The sequence below is a fragment of the Ochotona princeps genome, chromosome 6, assembly GCF_030435755.1.
Source record: "Ochotona princeps isolate mOchPri1 chromosome 6, mOchPri1.hap1, whole genome shotgun sequence".
NCBI classification, from domain to species: Eukaryota; Metazoa; Chordata; class Mammalia; order Lagomorpha; family Ochotonidae; genus Ochotona; species Ochotona princeps.
This window is the reverse complement of record NC_080837.1, coordinates 23,371,922-23,393,798: the sequence shown is the minus strand read 5'-3', so window position 1 is coordinate 23,393,798 and position 21,877 is coordinate 23,371,922. Positions and strand designations below refer to the sequence as shown.

The window sequence follows — 21,877 nt, the reverse complement described above, 5'->3', positions numbered from 1 at the left end:
ATACTGTTGTCTGGGTTTGATTTCTGGGCTGCAGCTCCCAATTCTAGTTTCCCACAAAAGCAAGCCCTGGAAAGCAGTAGTAATGGCTCAAGAATTGAGACCTTGCCACCCACGTGGGAGACTCCAATCAAGTTCCAGGATCCTGGTTTCAGCAACTCCTAACCCCACCTGCTGCAAGCATTGGTGACCTGGCAGACAGGAATTCTGACTGTATGTCCCCCCTCACATCTCTTCCATACACATCCCTCCCTGCCATACCAAATCTCTCTGCCTTTCAAATAAAGAAATGGGGTTGGAGGATGCAGAAGGAGACAGTGAAGGGAATCTTAAAAAAAATCACAGCTGAGTCTTCTGAGCCAGTCTCCCAGTTGTATTTCATGGACATTCTTTCCCCCACTTCTAGACTGACACTGTTCAGAGCTGTTATCTTTTTCAGGAAAGATGAAAATTCAAGATGATCAAACACTTGATTCTGGCCATGTCAAGGGAGAAGAGAGGGCAAGTCCAGTTTCTCCAACTCTAGGCTGCTGCATATCATGTTTGTTTACATCATGTTCTCTGATAGACATATCTGACTCCAGAGTGAGAAACACAGTGTACTGACAGCTTGGGAGAGACTTGACTCTTCTCATTCTTTTTCTGTTTGCTCACAAATACATGTGCGAACTGTGTTTCCTCATGTTTCCTCAAAAAAAAAAAATATGGTGTATGTATGACTTACCTCATTAAGTGATTTTTTTTTAGTCAAAATTATAACACCCAATGCATTAGATGTTTTATGAGAAATCTTAGATGAGGTCTCTTTAAGTAGAGGCCACTCTGTCCTCCTGAATGGAATTGAACCCATTGTCAGTAATTTTTTTTAAGATTTATTTATTTATATTGCAAAATCAGATATATGTAGAGAGAGAGAGAGGAGGAGAGACAGAGAGGAAGATCTTCTGTCTGATGATTCACTTCCCAAGTGTCTCCAAAGGCTGGAGTTGAGCCGATCCAAAGCCAGGAGCCAGGAGCTCTTCCAGGTTTCCCACGCACGTACAGGGTCCCAAGACTTTGGGTTTTCCCAGGCCACAAGCAGGGAGCTGGATGGGAAGCAGGGCTGCCAGTATTAGAACTGGTGCCCATATGGGATCCTAGTGCATGCAAGGCGAAGACTTTAGCCACTAGGCCACAGAACCAGGCCCAGCAACATTTTGACATGCTCCTCCATTGCTTGTCGTTTCCTGTGCATAATTCCACAATCGTGCAGATGAATTCTTCCGGAATCTCCCCAGTGCCCTGAACTCGCTGCTGTTTGTCTTTCTCTCAAGTGACTCAAAATGTTTTCCATTTTTGCCCTTCTTTCCTATTAAATTCCTCTCTTTTAGTGCAGGTCACCACCTCAGCTAGGCTTTTATGAGAAAACCATTTGGAACGAGTTCATGCTTGTATGTGTATGACTGACATGCTACAACCCTTCTAGAAGTATATGTGATCTCAGTGGTGGCTTCCTGTTAACCAGATAATCCTGTTGCTGGAATGTCAGTTAATGAGTCAAAGGGAAGTAAAATAAATCAAGATGTGGAGAAAGCATGTTAAATCTATAAAATTTTATATCCCAAACTAAGAGAAGGGAGTCTGAGCTACATATCTACAGAGAGTATAGCATATACTAAAGATCAGCATATGAGCTCTTTCTAGGCACTTTTTATCCCTAGTTTATGGAGCTTATTAGTACAAAAATGTCTTACTGGGCCAGCATTGTGGAACAGCAGACTAAGTTGCTACTTAGAACATCAGCATCCCATATCTGAATGCCAGTTGGAGGCTTGGCTGATTTGCTTCTGATCTGATCCAGCTCTCGGCAAATGCTAGAAAAGCAGTAGATGATGGTCCAAGGACTGGGGGCCCTGCCACCCATTGAGTGACCTAGATGGAGTTCCTAGCTCCTGGCTCATGATTGGCCCATTCCTTGCTATTGAAGCCTTGAAGGGAATGACCAAGCAGATCAAAGATCTCTTTCTTTCTTTTCCTTCTGTGTTACTTTGCCTCTTAAAACATAAGAGAATAAATAATTAATTTTTACAAAATCTTACATTTACTCAATTAAAATGACCCAACAATCTTCATTAAGTTTGCTAATTAAAAGTAAAATTACAGAAAATTTCAGAGAACTAACAATACAATTCTTGGTGCCAGCATCCCACATGGGCACTGATTCATATCCAGGCTTCTCCATTTCCAATCCAGTTCTCTGCTAATGTGCCTGGATTAGCAGCAGAAGATGGTCCAAGTCCTTGGGATCCTTTACTGATGTTGGAGACCCCAAATAGGTTCCTGGCTCCTAGCTTCAGGTTGGCCCAGCCCTGGCTACTGAGGTCTTATAGGAAACAAATGGATGGATGATCTCTCTCCTCTTTGTCTCTCCTTCTCTCTTCTGTAACACTGGCTTTCAAATCAATCAGCCGAAACAAACAAATGAACCAAAAAACCCGTAATGGTGTCCCTATGTCCTGAATTGGGAAACTTGTCGATACGTAGCACTCCACCATGTGCAGATCTCATCCTCCAACTCGAAACCGATTAGCCTGAGATTTTTCTCACCAGAGTCCCTGTATTTTTTTTTTCTGGGGGCAACTGCCCCCTTGATTAATCCCATTTTCCTCAGTCCCAGGTTTTCCAAGCAGCTGAGCAAACAGAGGAAGGCAGCCATTTTAACGTGCTTCCTCCCTCAAACCCTCGGGGATGGGCCAGCCGAGCATCCTGTTCATAAACCAGCCTCCTGAGTGGGGCTCAGAGAAAGCACTGAGGATTTTCTGTCAGGATTAATTTTAATAGGCCACAGCCTGTCACTCGGGAACCACGGCCCCCCGTGAATGGCTTTAAATTACTATTTGCTGATAAAAAAGGGAGATAGGAACTGAAAATTTGGGTCCTCATTGCAAACAATTTGGATAACTAATGCACGGAATTTAAACCCTTGGGTAGCTGAGGAAAACCTTTTGTTGCCATGGGATCAAGATGAAATATAAAGAGGGGGAAATGTGACATTTTGGAGAAGTGTAGGATTTTTAGGGCTAAAGAGAAATGAAGAATCTATCTGTGATTGCCTGGGGACTTAGGCAGCTTTGTGGTTTTGATGTTTGTATGAAGAAAGGTGACTCCTCTGACTGCCTCACTCGTTTTCTGCCTCCCTCTTTGCCCAGCCTTTCCTTTTTCCTCCCGCTTTTCTCTTTGGCTTTTTGATTGTTTTCCTTTCACCCCATTGTCCTTTCCTGCTCCCTCCCACACTCTTCTCTCACTGGCCAGGATCTTGTCACTGATTTGTGAAGCTCTGCCCTGAAGAGCTCTTGGGATGATTACATGGAAAACGACCTGCAAATGGTCAAGTCAGGAGAACCTAGTCTTTGTCTTCCCATCTGGGAAGTTGGAAAAAGCAGTTTGGAGACTGAAAGCAGGAGAGGGCTGATAAAATATTACACAGATGTAAGGCCTTAGTGTTCAATAAAGCCTCAGCTGTGTGTCTGTGGTTTTGATCTGTTTCAATCGGTCAGCGTGTTCCATTCTCAAGTAGATGCTTCAAAAATAAAATCAGGAAAATTTGCTCATACTTGGTTTTCATCGCTTCTCTTCCTAGCCAATCCCTTCAACCTTATCGATTGTGTCACTCATTCATGGAGAAGATATTCTCCAAATCTATTTGAAAACATAATTGAGGGCTAAGCATTGTGATGCAGGTGATTAAGTCCCCATTTGTGACATCAGCTTGTAATATCAGAGTGCTGGGTCAAGATCTGGCTAATACAATCTCATGATAACATGCCTGTGAAGCAATGAATGATGACTAAGGTACTTGAGTTACTATACCCACCTGGGAGACCCAAGTATTGTATCTGACTCCTAGCTTTCTCCTGATCCAGACCTGTGTGTTCTGGGCATTTGGGAAGTGAACCAGCAGACGGAAGATCCCTTTCTGCCTCTCTGCCACTATGTCTTTCAAATAAGCAAATAAATCTTTAAAGAAAACATAATTGCTACTCTGCAATATTTGGTGCAAGCTCTGTCATCTCTTAAATGTCAAAAACAGAGTACTGTTGGGCAAAAAGATAAAGTTAAAGGCAAAACAAAAGAGAAGTGCCAAAGAGGATATGAAGTAACTGGAACTCTATGACTAGTGACATAGACACTGCAAACAGTTTCTTATAAAGTTAGACATTCGTTACTCAAGGTCTAGTAATCCCACTCCCAAGAGACATGAAAGTTTATGTTCAAGAAAATATATGCACAAATGTTTGTAGTAAGTTAAGTCATAATCACCAGTAATTGTAAAAACCTAAATGTCCTTCAGTGCATTAGTAAGCCCTTCCAATAGAATGTTGCATTCATATAATGAGATACTGCTTCGTGGAAGCAAAGAACAAACTACTAATACATGCAGCATCCTGGATGAATCTCAAATCATGATTCTGAGTAAAAGAAACCAGAATCAGAAGATTGCTATATGATTTGCTTTATATGTTAGTTTGGGAAAAGGCCAAACTCTGAGGACAAAAAACAAACCAATGGTTGCCAGGTGAGGAGATTGGGTGGAGGGGGGGACTCGTTTTAAGGAAATGAGGGGACAGTTCTATATACTGATTGAGGTGTTTTTCACAGGCTGTGTGCATTTATCACTTGTCATTAAAAATGGTGAAATTTACTACTTGGTTCACTGTTGCTAAGGTCGTCTGGCATAGAAGCTGAGCATGCATGATCCCCCACATCACTCCCAGTCTTCCCCAACCCCACTCTCCAGTGATCCCCATGTGGGGGCAGGCCATCTCGTTGTATTGATGGACCCAACATGTATGAAATTGAACACTTTTAAGTTTTTATTAATCAACATTCCTACATTAGTAATCCAAGTGAAGGAGGCAAAATTAGATTTCTTAAAGAAAAAAAAAAAAACCTCATCTGTCAGCAATTTAGAGGGAAAAGTCAGATTGCATTACAGCAAGAGAGACCACTTAGGATGTTATTGTAATATTTCACTCAAGGGCTTGAACATGGGCAATAGCAAAATGATGGGTATACAAGGAGATGCTGAAAGAGATGGCAGGAGGAAGAGCATGTGGAGAGACAGGGAGAGGTATGAAAGGTTTGGGGGCTGTAGGATTTCATGACCTGTTGGGTCGGCAGAAAAGAATATGTGTAAATTTTTAGTCTCTGATTTGTGTGGATAAGCGGATGGAAATTCCACTTAAGAGAGGGAATTTTTAAAAAAATGGAGAGTGGATTGGTGCAAGGAAATCTTTCAAAAGTTTAGAGAGATTTGTGCCTTGGAATTTGTAATGGGAAGAATGGTCCACAAAGTCAGATGCCATGAGGAGAAAGGTTAAGTCAACATTTCTGGAATTTGATAGCCAGAAGACTCATGGCACTGGCAAGAATGGTGAAGAAATTGGTTAGAGTGTGGACAATTCTGTGAGGAAGCCTATATCTGAGAAAGAAGGGAGGTAGAACCAAGATGGGAATAGCCTTTTTGGTCAAGATTTTGTTTATTTCAGAGGCAGAGTTACAGAGAGGGACACACAGAGATTGAGAGAAAGAGGAAAAGAGTGAAAGAGAGAGGGAGATTGAGAGAATCTTCCATCTACTGGATCACTCCCCAAAATAGTTGCAACAGTTGTAGCTGAGCTGATGTGAAGCCACAAGTCAGGAGCTTCCTCCAGATCTCCCACAAAGGTACAGGGGCCAAAGGATTTGGGCCATGCTCTGCTGCTTCCCCAGGTCATAAGCAAGGAGCTGGATCAACAGTGGAGCAGCTGGGATACTGATGTCCATATGGGATGCCAGTGCCACAGGCAGAAGTTTACCTCATGAAGGCAGTAACTTTACTGAGAGCATAACTGACATACTACGCATTGGTCATATGGAAAGCATACTGTGCGATAATTTTGACTTATCAAGTAAAATCATCACCACAATGATTTGTGTCTTGATTGCAGTGATGACTTTATTTTATAAGTCAAAAAATACTTCATTTTTACCCATATTTTCTTCCCCTCTCCCAGTCTTTCCTGACTATACTATATCAGCCAGGCATAACTGTAGATTAATCACTATAGATTAATTTGCACATTTTTATAATTTTCCATCAGTGGAATCATAGCATATATACTCTTTTCCTGGCTTCTTTCTCAATATCATTGACTTTTACTGGAGTTGTGACATGTATGATTGTATTTAATTGTATGGCTATCCCACAATCTGTTCATCCTTTCCTCATTTGTGGAAAGTGGATCATTTATACATTTTGCCTTTTACACATAAAGCTGATATGAACATTTTGTATGGATGTATGCTTTCATTTCTGTTGGGTAAATATCAGCAGAAGAGGGCTCAGCGCAGAAGCCTTGCGGCCAAAGTCCTTGTCTCGCATACACTGGGATCCCATGTGGGTGCCAGTTCTAATCCCAGCAGCCCCACTTCCCATCCAGCTCCCTGCTTGTGGCCTGGGAAAGCAGTCGAGGATGGCCCACAGCCTTGGGACCCTGCACCCATATGGGAGACCTGGAAAAAGCTCCTGGCTCCTGGCTTTGGATAGGTTCAGCTCCAACCGTTGAGGCCACTTGGGGAGTGAATCAATGGACGGGAAAATCTTCCTCTCTGTATGTCTGACTTTCTAATAAAAATAAATAAATCTTTTAAAAAATACCAGCAGAAGAATGGCTAGGTTTGCCAAAGTGCCAAATTGATTTTTAATGTGGCTGTACCATCTTGCTTTCCAGTTAGCAGTGTGAAGAGCTCGAGTTGCTCTAGCACTTGATGTGATCTGTCTTCCTAATTTCAGGCATGCTGATAAATCTATAGCAGTGTCTTCTGTGTTTTACTTGCACTTTTCTTTTTTTTTCTAAAGATTTATTTATTTTTATTGGAAAGGTGGATATATAGAGAGGAGAGACAGAGAGGAAGATCTTCCGTCCAGTGATTCACTCTCTAAGTGGCTACAACAGCAGGAGGTAAGCCAATCCAAAGTCAGGAGCCAGGAACTTCTTCCAGGTCTCCCATGTGGGTGCAGGGTCCTAAGGCTTTGGACCTTCCTCAACTGCTTTCCTAGGCCACAAGCAGGGAGCTGGATGGAAGGCAGGGCCGCCGGGATTAGAACCTGCAACCATATGGGATCCCGGAGCATGCAAGGTGAGGACTTTAACCACCACACTATCGTGCCGGGCCCTATTTGCATTTTTCTAATGGATACTAACACTGATCATCATTTCATGTGGTTATTTCCATTTATATATCTTCTTTGGTGACATGTCTGTTCAAATAGTGTACAGCCTAATAGTGTACACCTCACCATGTCTGCATAGTCTTATTTATTTTAGTGAGTCTATAAGTACAACTCACTTTCAGTTTGAAGGAATTACCTTGGAGTGTGACAACTAGGGCCATCCCAGAGGCTTCCTATCCTTGAAATATTCCTTTTTCTCTTAGCATATAATCCGAAATCATTGTCTTGGTCTATAAAATCCTCCAAGATGTAGTTCCAGCCTTCTACACAGGCCTTTTTGTTATCTGAATATGCTAATCTGTTTCTCCTTTTTAGGACCTTAATATTTTCTCTTCCTTCTTCTTGGGATGTTTTTCCATCAGATTTTTCCATGGCTGAACACTTCTTGTTATGTGGGTCTCAGTTTACAAGTTACCTCAGAAAAGCAATCTCAAGCACTCAATCCATCAGAAATCTCTCCTAGTCACTTCTTATCGCATCACTCGTTTTAAATTCTTTATGTGGCACTTAGCACCACATGATAGGATCTATGCTGTATCTCCAATGCCTGGTACTACGTTTTAAAGTATGAAAAGCAAGTTCTTACTGGATGAACACATGAGTAAGATCTCCAAGGAGGCAATGACAGATGAGATCCAGGACATAGAGGGATTAACCTTGGGTAATGATCACCTAAAATTCCAAGATATCAAACAAAAGCCATGTTGTTTTCTGAATTCAGAAAAGGCACATTGAGCATGTCTCTGTCCACAATATCTGGGGCCTCATCTTGAAAGGTTTAAAAGCTTGGATGTTCTCAAAGATTGGGGCCTGGAATTAACAAAAGGTTTGCTTACTTGTGTTTGGTGATTAACGTGTCTTGCTGGTGAAGTCTCCAGCTATGGTTGCCAGCCAAAACACCGACACCAGCCCAGGCTTCTTTGCGATTTGCTGGCTGAGTTCCAAGTATAAGCACTTTAAGAAATTAGTTAGAAATTGCATCACTTTTCATCACTTATGCTGGAAAAAAAATTACTTTTGCTCTAGCCATAAGTATGCTTAGATTCCAGGATAGGAGAGAGCTTCCCCATTTCTTAACAGGTAGAGTGTAGAATACAAAATGCCGTTGTTTCATTTGGTTGACTCTAGCTACATCATGGCTAGTTTTGTGGTCATTCTTGCCTCAACACTGAAAACCAAATTAAGAAAGCAAAGAAAAACAGCATGGAAACTCCAAAGAATACAATGGATTGCTAACCTTTTTTTTTTTTTTAAATAAAAAGCCTAAAGGATTTATTTACTTTTGTATTTGAAAGTCAGAGTTGAGAAAAAGAGAAATCTTCCATCTACTGGTTCACTTCCCAAATATCCTCTATAGCCATGACTAGGTCAAGCTGAAATCAAGAACTAAAAAATTTCTTCCAGGTCTCCCATATAGGGCACAGAGGCCCAATCACTGGGGTCATATCCTGCTGTTTTCTCAGGCACATAAGCAGGGAGCTGGATTGGAAGTGGGGCAGTTGGGTCTCAAGTCTAAGCATACGGGAACACTGTCACCTCATGCACTGGCTTTACATGCTATGCCACAACATCATCCCTGAGGTTACCAATTTTTACCTTACCTCTACAAAGACAAACGGATTCTCAGGTTTGATTTTAATCCTGTTCAAACAATGTCCTTGTGCATCTTGGTGACACTGGGATGGCCAGATGTCATCCTGGCAGCATTTCAAGTGGTTGAAAAAATTTCCTTTCTTTTGTTTTTAGCTTAAAAACATTTCTTTTTCTTTCCCACCACAGCCAAGTTCATTAGTTTACTCTGAGGAGAACCTTCTTGAGATAAATTCAGTTTACTGCAAAGTAATTTAGACTTTTTAAAAGTCCAATATGCTTGTCCAGATTCATTCTAATTCTTTGTTAAAATAATAAAATGTATTAATTGTGGAGACCTGCCCCCCCAAAACCAGATCACAATGCCTGAGGACTCCTAATTTCAACCATTCTTGGCAGACTGAGAATGCTGCAGGGAACAGACTCCCTGCTGCGATTACCAATAAACCTTGCTGGTTAATGTGCCCAGGGAGGTGCAAGGTGTCTTCATCATCTCCCTCTTCCTTTAGTGATTATGGCCTAAACGTATCTGAGTACAAAGTTCTGTTAAATTCCTTTTCTAGTTAGATCTGTTTGTTTACTGGTGTTGATCCCTGTAACTCATGTTTACCTATCCGGCTGCTCCGAGTCTGATGATTGCTTCCCCTAATCCCTTGTGATCCATTGTTGGAGTAGTTTGCGTACCATTGTTCAGTTAACTTGTAACTTTTACCAACCCGCTCTTTCTGCAAAAAAATTGGTATAACTAGCCCAGAAAAATTCAATAAAGTGTGCACTGGGTCATCTTGCCTGGGCACCCCGTATCCCAAAGTTCTTCTAGGCGCAGACGTCACACCCCACTAGAGGGACCACTGAGAATATATGTTGTGTAATGTGCAATCAGTGTAAGTATGTCAATCTCCTCTAACCATTAACATTTCTTTCCAGTGAAAAAATATCCAAAACCCCATCTTCCATTTTTTTAAACAAAGAAATATATAGTACATAAACATCTCTTGTTTCCCTAGAGTGAAATATAACACCAAAACTTTTAATTTCTAATTATAGCTTACTTCCTGTTAATCAATCTTTCTCCATCTATTCCTCTTCTCTTCCTTTCCCAGCCTTTCTAGTAACTAACCACCACCAAACTTTTCAATTCTATATTACCTATTTTTAGACTCCACATAGAAATGAGATCATGTGATACTTGTTTCTATATAAAACTTCCAATTTCATGTTTTTATAAATAAGATTTTGTATTTTGATGGCTTAGTAGTATTCTACTATGTGTATGTACCATCGTTTTTTTATCCATTTAACAGTGGATGGATACTTACATTGTTTTCATATCTTTGTTATTGTCAATAGAACTTCAGTTACCATGGTGTGCAGGTATTTCTTTGATAGACTGTTTTTCTTTGGGTGCATTTCTTTTTAAAGACTTATTTATTTTTATTGCAAAGTCAGATATAAACAGAGAGGAAGAGAGAGAGAGAGGAAGATATTCCATTTGATGATTCACTGTCATTCTCACAAACTCGATGCACAGGAGATCCAGAAGCAGCTCCGGACTCCTGGCTTTGGATCAGCTCGGCTCCGGCTGATGAGGTCGCTTGGGGAGTGAATCAATGGACGGAAGATCTTCCTTTCTGTTTCTCCTCCTCTCTCTATAGATATCTGACTTTGCAATAAAAATAAATCTTTAAAAAAAAAGTGGAGAGAGAAAATTTGGGAGATCTTATCAATTGGTACCTGCTGGGTGACTTAAAGGAGACAAGGCCAAGTCCAAAACCAGTTCCTTGACAGATTATTTTGTTAGAAAGGCAAAAGAAATCACCATGCATAATTACAGAAGCATAATACATTTCATACACTAGAACTCTAATCCTAAGCACTACAGCTGTACTCATAGGAGAACAATTTGGTTTAGAATAATCTATGAAGGCGCTGGGGAGAAGGGATGGCATTCCACAACAGGAAAACAAGAGATGAAATTCTGAGGTTTAAAAGAAAGGCATCCTTGCCTGAGGACATCTTTGACCCAGGGTCGAAGCCTGACCTTCACTTAGGGGGGTGGAGTGGGGGGGCGGATAAAATTCTCCAGCTGAGGCCAAGGAGTAGGAAGAGGGAGTCTTGTGGGAAGTTTGACCAGTCTGACTCAAGGTCTTGATTCTCAAGTACTTGTTACTTAGCCAGGATTTGTGTAAGTTACTGAAGGCAAGGTTTAAAGTTAGGAAGACTGTATAATTAATCTGACCAAGAAGGAGTAGCTGGAGGGGAGGAGAGCAACAGAAATGGCTACCATGGAACTCCCTGAAGTAGCTTCGGGTTTCACCTGGAGCTTCTCTACCTGGTTGGGGGTTGCTGCACATCTCAGCATCATATACAGAATCCAGAAACATATCAAATGTTAAACAATGAGGGAGGGTGCTTGGGCGTTACAGGCGCATCCAACCCTTCATACTGAGTTAGTCAGCTCCCGAATCATCCCTTTGGGAGGCAGCGGTGGCAGATTAACAATAAAGAGAAAGCAACGGCTGGCTCTGATGCTTGCTACCCTTTTCTCAATAGCCACAAACAAAACAAAAGTTCCCCACTATTTATACATTTATAAATATGTCTAAAGGGAAGCCAGGTACTTACACACTAGAAGGCTGGGAAAGGGAACAGGCTTTGGGATCTGAAGCTGTCACTGATTCTCCGCCCTGGGAATATCTGCTTCTAGGTTTGCCTCTGTTTTCCCAAAGGGCAAAATAAGGAACTATGAAGGGTTTTCAAACCTTGGATCGCCCCTCATCACCTTTCTGTGGGTGTCTGCAAGTGAGAGCGTCTGTGTGAGGGTGTGCTTCAGACTGTTGCAATGACTTGCGAGCATCACTGCAAGTTTTAGAAAGATGAGGGGGAGAAATGTCCCTTCAGTGCCCCAGGTAGCACCACCAATGAAGGAAAGTCCTACTGAAACGCTATAGAGCTGTTACCTCTGATGAAAGGTTCCAACCTGTAACATTTCAGAGCTTTGCAGCTGGGATAGGAATCACCACATTAAAATGTACTCCTGTTTCACTAACAGCCAACCTCATTTCACTTCTTAAAAGGTGCCCCAACCTCTTATTTGGTCGATGTCTGCTCCTTCACCCCCATTACTCAAAACTGCAAAATAACAACCGGAGGGGCCGTGATTACGTGCTCCCTAAAACTCACCCTGCTAACAGTTCTGGGTTAACACGGGACCTTCTGGCTCAACGCAGGCTCACACACACAGAAAAGCGCGCTAAATCGAGGCGCTGACGTCAAACGCTTAACTTCCGCCCCTTGGCTCGCCTCCGGGCGCCCCCTTCTCCTGGTCAGTGTTTGTTTCCGGCGTTTCAATAAAGCTCGATTCGCCTCGAAGAAGACCTGTTCTTCCGGGAAAATGGCGACTCCCGCTCGCGCCCCGGAGTCGCCGCCGGCCGCGGAACCTGCACCAGCGGCGGGGCCTGCCGAGGAAGCCGAGTGCCCGCCTCCTCGCCAGCCTCAGGCCCCGCAGAATGTCCTTGCTGCCCCGCGGCTTCGAGCCCCAAGTTCCCGAGGACTTGGGGCAGCGGAGTTTGGTAGAGCTGCGGGAGATGTTGAAGCGCCAGGAGAGACTTTTGCGCAACGAGTAAGCTGAGGAAGGGTGGTGTGTGTGTGGGGGGGGGTCCCTCCTAGTCCCAACCCGGCTCCTTGGGGTCCGCGTCTCTGGGACGCGCCCTCCCTCTGCCCGCTCCCTGTCCTGGAAGGTGACCTTGCGTCAGTCGGATTCCTGTCAGCCTCGCGGCCTGCTGCCGTGGAGCCGCGCCACATTCCTGGCCACGCGCTGCTGCTCGCGGCCGGCGGCTCGGGGTCCCCCAGGGCTGCTCAGCGTTGCTTTTGTTTACCCAGTTACCGTGGGGGCTTCCCACCCCTACCCCTAGGCCCCCAGCATCGCTCGGCCATCTCATTTCTAGATTCTTTGCTTACGGGTGCCGTGGGGGCAGTGAGAAGCGGGAGGTTGAATGAGCGGTCTGTGAGGCCGAGAAGTTGGACTCCCATTCAGCTGGCCCACTACAGGGAGTTTGAGGAGAGGTGGGCCTGGGATAGAAGGGAGTCAGTCGTGTTTGCAGGGCAGCTGGCTGAGCAGCATGCGGCAGGATAGCTTGAAAGGATAAGAGGCAGAAGGCATCAGGAAGGTATTTTTAGAGCGGCTTCCAAGCAGGAGGTTGTAGGAAAGTGAACTGGGAGAACAGCTGGTGGGATTGGAACAGCTCTGTCAGGCCAGGGATTACCACGGCTGTAGTTGCCAGGATGTGAGGAAAAGCACTCAAAGTGAAGGAAAGGAATAGATTCAAGTTTGGCTCACTGAGCCCAGAGGAGAGCAGGAGAGACGGGGTAGAGTAGGTTGAGGGTGTTGATTGCAGAGTTGTTCGTAAGTAGTTGGAATTGTGAGAAAGAACGTAGTGTCAGAAAAAAAAACAAAGCAAAAAACCTGGAGCGCCTCAGAGGTAACCTTCCCTCTTATTGCTGTGTATGGCTGAAGTATTAGAAAAGGAACTTCTGTGACTGGAAGAGGCCTTTCTAATAGGCACAGGTACATGGAGTTTGTGAGAATGACAGTGAATCTACAGTTAAACCTGAAGACCTCCCTTATACTTGAGGAATCGGGCATCCCAAAGAGCTCTTGGCTTTCACAAATCCATATTCCATTTCCGAGCCAGGATGGCAGCACACATCATGTGACCTCTGAAAAACTTCACTGTGCCCATGTGAGGAATCAAGAAGGGAATGGTAGCTGGCACTTGAATAGCAGTGTCAGAATAATTACTGGATCCATTCCCCCACCAGGTTTTGGAGGTTGCATTTTAAAAGTTAGGAATTCAGGACTCACTAGTGCTGTGGTGGTGCCTGTGCTGCCTGTGTCACTGCTTGTATCCCATATGGGTAATCCATTTGAGTTCCAGGTGCTCCACTTTCTGATTCAGCTCCTTGCTAATGTGCCTGGGAAAGCAGTGAAGGATACCCCAAGTGCTTGGGCCCCTGCACCGACCTGAAGACCAGGAAGAAGGTCAGGGCTCTTAGCTACTGATTTGTGTTGGTCCAGCTCCTACTGCTGAGGCCTTTTTGGGTGTGAACCAGCAGATGGAAGATGGAAGATCTTTGCCTTTTCAAATAGAGGAATAAATAATTAAAAAAAAAAAAACTATGGATCTAGAGATGTTAGACGATAATTATACAAGTAAAGTATCCCCTATATGAAATGCTTAGGCCAGAAAGTTTTCAGATTTTTAAAAGTAATTTTGAATATTTGTATATACAAATATACTAATATTTAAGAATTGTTTTTGCATATATGAATTGCTCTGAACACTTGTATAAATATTTAGGGGATGAGACCTAAGTGTAAATACAGTTAATTTATGTTGCCTGTGTGCACAGCTTGACTTATGTAGTACTGTTAGTATGCCTGAATTTTTGACTGCAACCATCACATGGCGTCCAACATGGATTTTCCATTTAAAGTGTTGTGTTAGTGTTGAAGAAATTCAGATTTTCAGGTTAGAAATGCTCAGCCTATATTCTTCAAGTACTTTTGCTGAAATTCGAAATAGAATTTTTTAAGGGTATTGGGATAATGCTTATTTGTTTTAATCCTGCCTGGAGACTGGTAAAAATCAGGCATTAACTTAAAAATCAGCTTTGGAGGATGGTCCTTTGTCTGTTAGTGTTTTGCCTCAAGTGTAAAGCCATGGCTCTAATATATACCTGTTCTTTTCCATTTGACAGAAAATTCATTTGCAAATTGCCCGACAAAGGTAAAAAAGTGTTCGACAGTGTTGCCAAACTGAAAGCTGCCATTGCAGGGCGTGAAGAAGTTAGAGGAGTAAGTGAACTCTTTCATCCTGTTAGTTTAGAATCTACACTAAAGCAAAAAGCAAATGCAGACATTGATGTGGACATAGACAAGACCCAAAATCCTGACGAGATACTTGATACTTCATCCCTAGTTCCTGGCTCTTCCTCTGTAGATACCATCAAGTCTTCTCCGACAGCCTCACCCCAAAACGGACTTGTACCTCCTCACGCTGGTGATGAAGAGCGTCAAGAGGCTGAGCCCCCGGTGAACAGGTGCCCAGCTGCCAGTCCCAGGGCCAGGGTGCTGTCCTCCTCTGAAGCCGGAGAGCATTCCTCCCTGCAGAGGGCTTCAAGTCAAGTGGAAGACGCTTCCAGCAGCCTTGATAGTTTGTTTCTTGACAAATTACAAAGGATCACAATTTCAGACCAAGGTGAACACCCCTCCGAAGCAAACACAAGGACCGAGAACTTAACGGCCTTTAGTAGCAGGAGTCAGAGGAAGCCTCATTACATGGAGGTGCTGGAAATGCGAGCCAGAAACCCAGTGCCAACAGCACAGAAATTTAAAACCAATGTGTAAGTATTGTCATGGAGGAACATAGTAGCGCAGGAACTTCATGATTTTCTTAAATCCCAAAATATAGAGGCTGCTTTAAGCTCAGTGGGCTTTGTTGGAGCACAACTGGTGATTAGAGATGGGACGTGTTGTGGAAGCTGCGTTTAGCTGTGTCTAGCTGGAGACAGGATTCAGGTTGAAAAATACTTTGGTTTGGAAGCCAAATAATTGAAAAGATTTTACATAGGTGATGGAGGAGTATTACATTTTAACATGTTTAGCCAATATTTCATCATAAACGGAACTAAGGAGAGAATTGGTTGACTTTTTTTTTTAAACCAGAGCCAGTTTTGAGTGTGTAGCTCCCCCTTTCTTTGATTAGTCTGTAAACTAAGGGCACAGGAATGCAAGAATTGGTGGACTTTCTCAACAAAACCATACTTGTGTGTTCACACTATATGTGAGCCTCAGGTGCTGCGATGGCACACTGAAATAAAGCTTCAGTTGTTCGAAGAGCTTAGGATTCTTGATAAGAATCAAGGTTTACAAGCTTGGGTAAAAAGATTGAATTATATACTGAAAATTTCAGTGGGAAGGGAGCTGCGAGGGGGATAATAAATGTGAAAATAGATTCAAATAGCATGAGCAAAAACCCTGCTTCTGAATTTCTCACCATAGTTTGGTTTTTTGAGAACTCCAGGAAAAAAAAATTCTTCTAAAGAGAAGATGGCAGCTCATTACTTGCAGCAAGTGTAGAATTCAAATCAGCGCGTAGTGACTAGTACGTATCAGTTTCCGAAGATGTAACATTAGGAATGAACTTAAACTACTACTATACTACTTTGAAAAATCAGATATTGAAATGGTATTTTTTTCTTTTTGGTTATTGTTATAAAAGGACTTGAATGAAACTTACAACTTTATTCTACCTCAGTGTTCATGTTTTAACCCCATACTATCTTGTTTCTGCTCTAAGAAACAAGAAAACTTAAGAGTATACTGCTTTAATTAGGAATAAAAAGTAATCTCTGAGCAATCTCTCATCTTGTATGCAGTGAGATGTCTTCACTTCCGTAAGGATGTTTTAGAAAGCAGTTTTGTCTAATTGGAAAAGAAAACTGACTGCATTGTACCAGTCCTGTGTTGTGCTCACCTAGCTGGGAGTGCGCGCGTAAGGAAATAGTGATGAGGGCTGCTGATGGTTAAGGAATTTTAGGAGCAGAATTTCCTGTGCAGTTAAATCAAGAAAGGCTGGGCTGTGGTGAGTCAGTAGGCCATAAATAACTGGGGAATGGGTGGTTTCCATGTGAGCAGTGGCTTGGAGGCTGCACAGTGGAAGGGTCATGTCCTTTGGTACTTTTTTGACTTTTCCTTTAGCTTTATAAACAGTTTTAGGTGCTAGTAACTGCCTCTACTAGAGGCTCGAGTTCTGCTAGAACTTTCTATTTGTGTGGCCCAATTGTCTATAAAACATGACCACTTGTCTGACATCTCCAATTTTTCATGTGCAAAGTGAAGCTCCTGCTTGTTTCTTGTCTTTTTTTTTTTTTTTTAAAGATTTATTCATTCTATTACAGCCAGATATACACAGAGAAGGAGAGACAGAGAGGAAGATCCTCCGTCTGATGATTCACTCCCCAAGTGAGCCGCAACGGCCGGTGCGCGCCGATCCAAAACCGGGAACCTGGAACCTCCTCCGGGTCTCCCATGCGGGTACAGGGTCCCAATGCACCAGGCCGTCCTCAACCGCCTTCCCAGGTCACAAGCAGGGAGCTGGATGGGAAGTGGAGCTGCTGGGACTAGAACCGGCGCCCACATGGGATCCTGGGGCTTTCAAGGCGAGGACTTTAGCCGCTGGGCCACGCCGCCGGGCCCGCTCCTGCTTGTTTCTAAATTGACTTTTTCTTCCTTAATCCCTTGGTTAATGGTGCTACCACATCTTTTTACCCCAGAGTGTCTTCCCTTTACTTTGTATTTTCCGGCTGTGAAGAAGTACTTACATGATTTATTCTTTTAATCTTTCATCTCTATAGACATTCCTGTCTTCATCCTTTCCTGCTAGTGTGAAGGATTTGCATTGTTCCTGCTTTGAATCTTAACCACCAGTCTTTTTTTATAATTTTCTTTTGAATGTCGAGAGGGATATATGCCTGTGTGGGCCTCCAGTTAGGGTGGAGTGAGTCAGTTTCAACTACTAGTCTTGTTTCTCTACTACTTCCAGAATGAAATTTGTAATGTGTAAATCTGAACCAGTTATACAGGCTGCAACTCTTCCCTTGTAGTCTTTGCCTAGCTTGCTTGCATCCCTTTTCTGCGCTCTCCATCTCCTTCCTGTGTGTTGCTGCCATGTTGTCCCTCCTGGTTAGGAGTGTCCTGCTTCCCTTTTTACGTGGTGAACTCTTAAGAAATCTGATGATTTCATTTTCTGACAAGCTCCTTGTCCCCTGCTAGAACTGGTCACGCCTGTCATGGGACCTGTATTATTATATTGCCCTGAAACTGTTTACATGTTTATTTGCCTCTCATGAGCAGTAAGCCCTTTTGCAAATATTCTTTGAGCAAGTTAAAAAATACCTTGGGTTCAATGAAAGGTTTAAAGAGGGATTTTAAAAAGCAGATAACTTGTGTATGTTGCATGTAGATGCTCCTTGGCTTATGATGGGGGTTATGTCTTGATAGCATATCATAAATTGAAAATACCATAAGCTGAAAATGCGGTTTATACACCTAAACTGCTCAATGCTTAGGTTCGTTTATCCTACCTGTAACGTGCTCAGAACATTGATACTCAGATACGATTGGGAAAAATCACTAGCGTGGCTCTGTTTTGTTACATGTTGAATGCTTCATGTAGCATATTGAATATTGTACTGAGAGTAAAAACCAGAATGGTTGTATGAGTGTACTCCTGCACTTTGTCTGATCATGTAAGGTAAGTTTTTCCTCCTTTAGGTTACCCTCTCGGCAGAGTGAATCACCTGGTCACCAGCATAGGGGAGTGTCTCCTTTGGCCTCAGAAGAGCGACTGCGCAGGGACAAGCAGCATCTTGATGACATCACAGCAGCTCGACTTCTCCCACTTCACCATATGCCCACGCAACTGCTCTCTATGGAGGAATCTTTGACGCTTCAGAAACAGCAGAAACAGAACTATGAGGTATTTAAAATATTGATTTTTTTCTTGTTCATATGTTGATGTGAGTCAGAATTTACTGCGGGTGGTTGAAGAAGGAAGGGATATAGAAAGAATTAGGTGCTGGAGAAATGGCCAATTGATGCCACGGGCTCTTAGACACGCGCCTTTGGTTTACAAAGAATTACAGAACTGCTAGGCTCCTGGGAAACAGCTGGAGGTGATCAAGCTCCTCTTAGTATCACGGTGGTGAATGGACTGGAGACCTGTGGAGAGGACTGTGGTTTACATCTCAAAAGCCCATTGCTGTACTTGCTTCCATTAGGATAGAAGTGATACTGTTCCTTTGTCTTCACCAAGCCTCATCAGTGGACTCTAACCAGGATCAGGGACATGTGCCTAGGATTGATGGGGATGGTGGGGGCCAGGAAGCAATGGAACATGGTGTTTACAGCATCATCTGTTGTTGGTGACTTAGTGTTAGCACTTCCTCCTATGATCCGTGTGTTTTGCATATCACTTTTAATTGGATATCAAGAATGTGTGTATACGTTAATGGGATATGGGAAAATATGTGAAGACTGTAGGGGAAATAGTTAGGATTAGTACACTGAGATTCCCATAAAGTGCTATGTACTAATATAGAACTAGTGTGCTACCATACCTTGACCTTTCTTAAAAGTTGTCCTGGGTTGGCATTTTTAATTGTTCGGGATCATAAATGCCTTTGCTAGGATATTTTTAGGTTAAATTAAGTGCTTCAGCTTGAAATTAGCTTCCTTGGAAGAGGTATAGACTGACTCTTCCTGGCCTGAAGGGAAAACAGTAAAAAAGTTAAAGTGATAAGGGAGGAAGGAAGCATGAAAAAAGCGGGGAGTTGGACCAAGAATGAGAATTGCCTCCTGCCAACAGTCCTTGGTGAAGCACTTGGGATTGTGTCTGCAGTTCACTTGGGTTTTTGTTGAATACTTGTTTCCGTGGGACTTTATTCGAATAGAGGGTAGTCCACTTTATAGTGTTGGTGTTTTTGTCTTTCTTGTGTCAATGAAATGTAGCTCTCAGACCTAAGAAGCTAAGATTTAATCTAGGGAGGAAAGCTCTGCCAGAGAAATCAATACAGCATTAGTGAATGTTGACATTTGATAGGTCAGACTGTTGTGTGTGTGTACGTTTGTATGTACATGCGTGCACATGCATGTGTCCATAGATCTGTGTCCATATTTGTGTAAGTGTTGGAAAGCTAATTGGATTACTCCGTTTCTTACACAGAGGTAGGCTAGCTCAATGAAATGTTTATTAATGGATGTCAGTAACTAAGCTAGGAGATGAATGGCTCTCATAAGCATTGCCCCTTTATATCTGTGGTGGAGCATAGCTTTCATGCTCCTTGCATTGCTGCAGAGAGCACTAGGTGGGGTGTTAATGCCCTCTTTTTCCTGAGTCTGAGCAACTAACTTACCATTAAAAGATTATAAGGAAAAGATGTGATTGTGTGATTTTTTTCCTTCCCCTTTGTTTTAAAGGAGATGCAGGCAAAACTCGCAGCACAAAAATTAGCTGAAAAACTGAATATTAAGATGCAGAGTTACAATCCAGAAGGAGAGTCTTCAAGGCAGTATCGGGAAGTAAGGGATGAAGACGATGACCAATCCTCAGATGATGAATGCTGACGATGGCTGTTGGGATCATCTCCTAAATCTGACTGTTAATGTCACTGTCTCACATCAGACTTCCTAAGTATCAAGATCAATGTCAGATGTTGTTGGGCAAAAGAATTATGTGACGTTACCAAGGGTATCTGTGAACAAAAGCCCAGTTTGTCTTTCAGAAGATGACTTTCATGTGCTTGAAGTTTAATATTTGAATATTGTGTCTATTCACATTGTATTAAAATTTTGCAGTATGTTGTGCATTGGTCTGATATTTTAGTATATAGTAGAAAATTTTTTTTCTTTGAGCCAAATGAAAGCAGATAATTTTGCTTTATTCTTTTACCTCTATCAAACAGCATTTATTACATCTTTTATTACATCAGTGAAATACTTAGTCATCCCAGGCACCTGAAGTAAATTAGGAAGACCTAGTTCCCTCCTTTTTTAAATAACAAAGGGATCAGTCTGGAAAATTATGTGCATGTTTGCATGGGTTTATTGAGATACTGGATGTGAAATATCTAGAAAGACACTCAGAAAATTGCTAAATGTTGTTCCCTTCTGTCTGACCTTAGGAAAAATGTTACTTAGAGTATGTGCTAAAAGGTGGAGGGTCTTTCTACATGACCAGAGTTGCCTGGAGTACTGTGAGATACAGGAACAATCTAAGCCTGGTTAAGCTGGGTGGAAGGAGTAGCTCTAATGGGCTTCATCTGACTTGAGTTCATTGTCTCACTTGATAGTTTCATGTATAGAACATTGTTTGGTAAGGAAACCAGTAATTGTTTTTTCAAAGTTAAAATTGTATTATTTTTTTCCTCCAAAGGGGCATATGCAAGTTGTAGTTTCATAAATGCGTATATAGACACAAAAATACCATGTTCATGTCCTTTTAAGTGATTATATGGTGGTTTCTACAGATTAACACCTATGTTACCAAAAAAAAAGATTATTTGTCTAAAATGTTTGGGCTTTTTAAAGTGTTGGAAAATAAAATATTAATTAGAGCAACTTCAAATATTTGTGGTTGTATTTTACTGGTACTTAGTTAACCTTCTGCTAACAGAGTATTCATATTTAAAATGTGACTGGAAGCTGCAACTTCAATGTTCCTATGATTGGAAGGGCGCAGTTCTATATCCTGTGTTGCTAGTTGTGAAGGCTAGCTCTCTGCTTCTCTTCTTGAAAAAACAGAAAAAAGGCGTATAGAGTTAACAGTCTTACTATTTGTAGTTTTTGTAACTATAACAAATGACTTCTTATAACATTTGATGTTCTATGTCCAGAAAATGAAATAAACCTGTTATTTCTAAAATGCTGGATGGTATACAAGAGGTCGTGTACACGTGCTCACAGCGTCCTATAATCTTCCACCCAAACACAATCTCCTAACGCTTCCGTGTTTGTCTGTGTATAGCTATGCATTCATGTTTTTAAAAATGCATTTTCCTGTTCATTGTTGTCTCCGCTCTTATGCATTGTATGTATTTTCTCATTAAATATTTTGTATTTTAGATAGCAGAATGTTCCATTTTGTGGTATACTTTAATCATTTTCCTCTTGTTCAACAATTTGATTATTGTAATCTATAAGCAGTGATGATCATTTAAAAATATCTGCAAAAGAACTTGTAGAAGATAACCATTTTAGAGTTAAAATTAGTACAGATATGTAATATATAAGATTTATTTATTTTTGTTGGAAAGTCAGATTTACAGAGAGAAGGAGAGAAAGATCTTCCGTGTGTTGCTTCACTCCCCAAGTATTTGTAACAGTCAGAGCTGAGCTGATCTGAAATTGGGAGCCTGGAGCTTCTTCCAGGACTCCCGTGTGGGCTCAGGGTCCCAAAGCTTTGGGCCGTCTAT

General features: G+C 42.1%; 1 protein-coding gene across 1 annotated transcript; it reads left to right on the top strand.

Moving 5' to 3' along the window:
• The first annotated feature begins 12,206 nt into the window (after positions 1–12,206).
• Positions 12,207–21,030, top strand: POLR2M (RNA polymerase II subunit M). The gene is made up of 4 exons (XM_004578053.3): positions 12,207–12,464; positions 14,603–15,247; positions 18,180–18,384; positions 19,884–21,030. Exons 1-4 carry the CDS (start codon positions 12,352–12,354, stop codon positions 20,028–20,030), a joined length of 1,110 nt encoding a protein of 369 aa, XP_004578110.2. The 5' UTR covers positions 12,207–12,351; the 3' UTR covers positions 20,031–21,030.
• Positions 21,031–21,877: the final 847 nt, after the last annotated feature.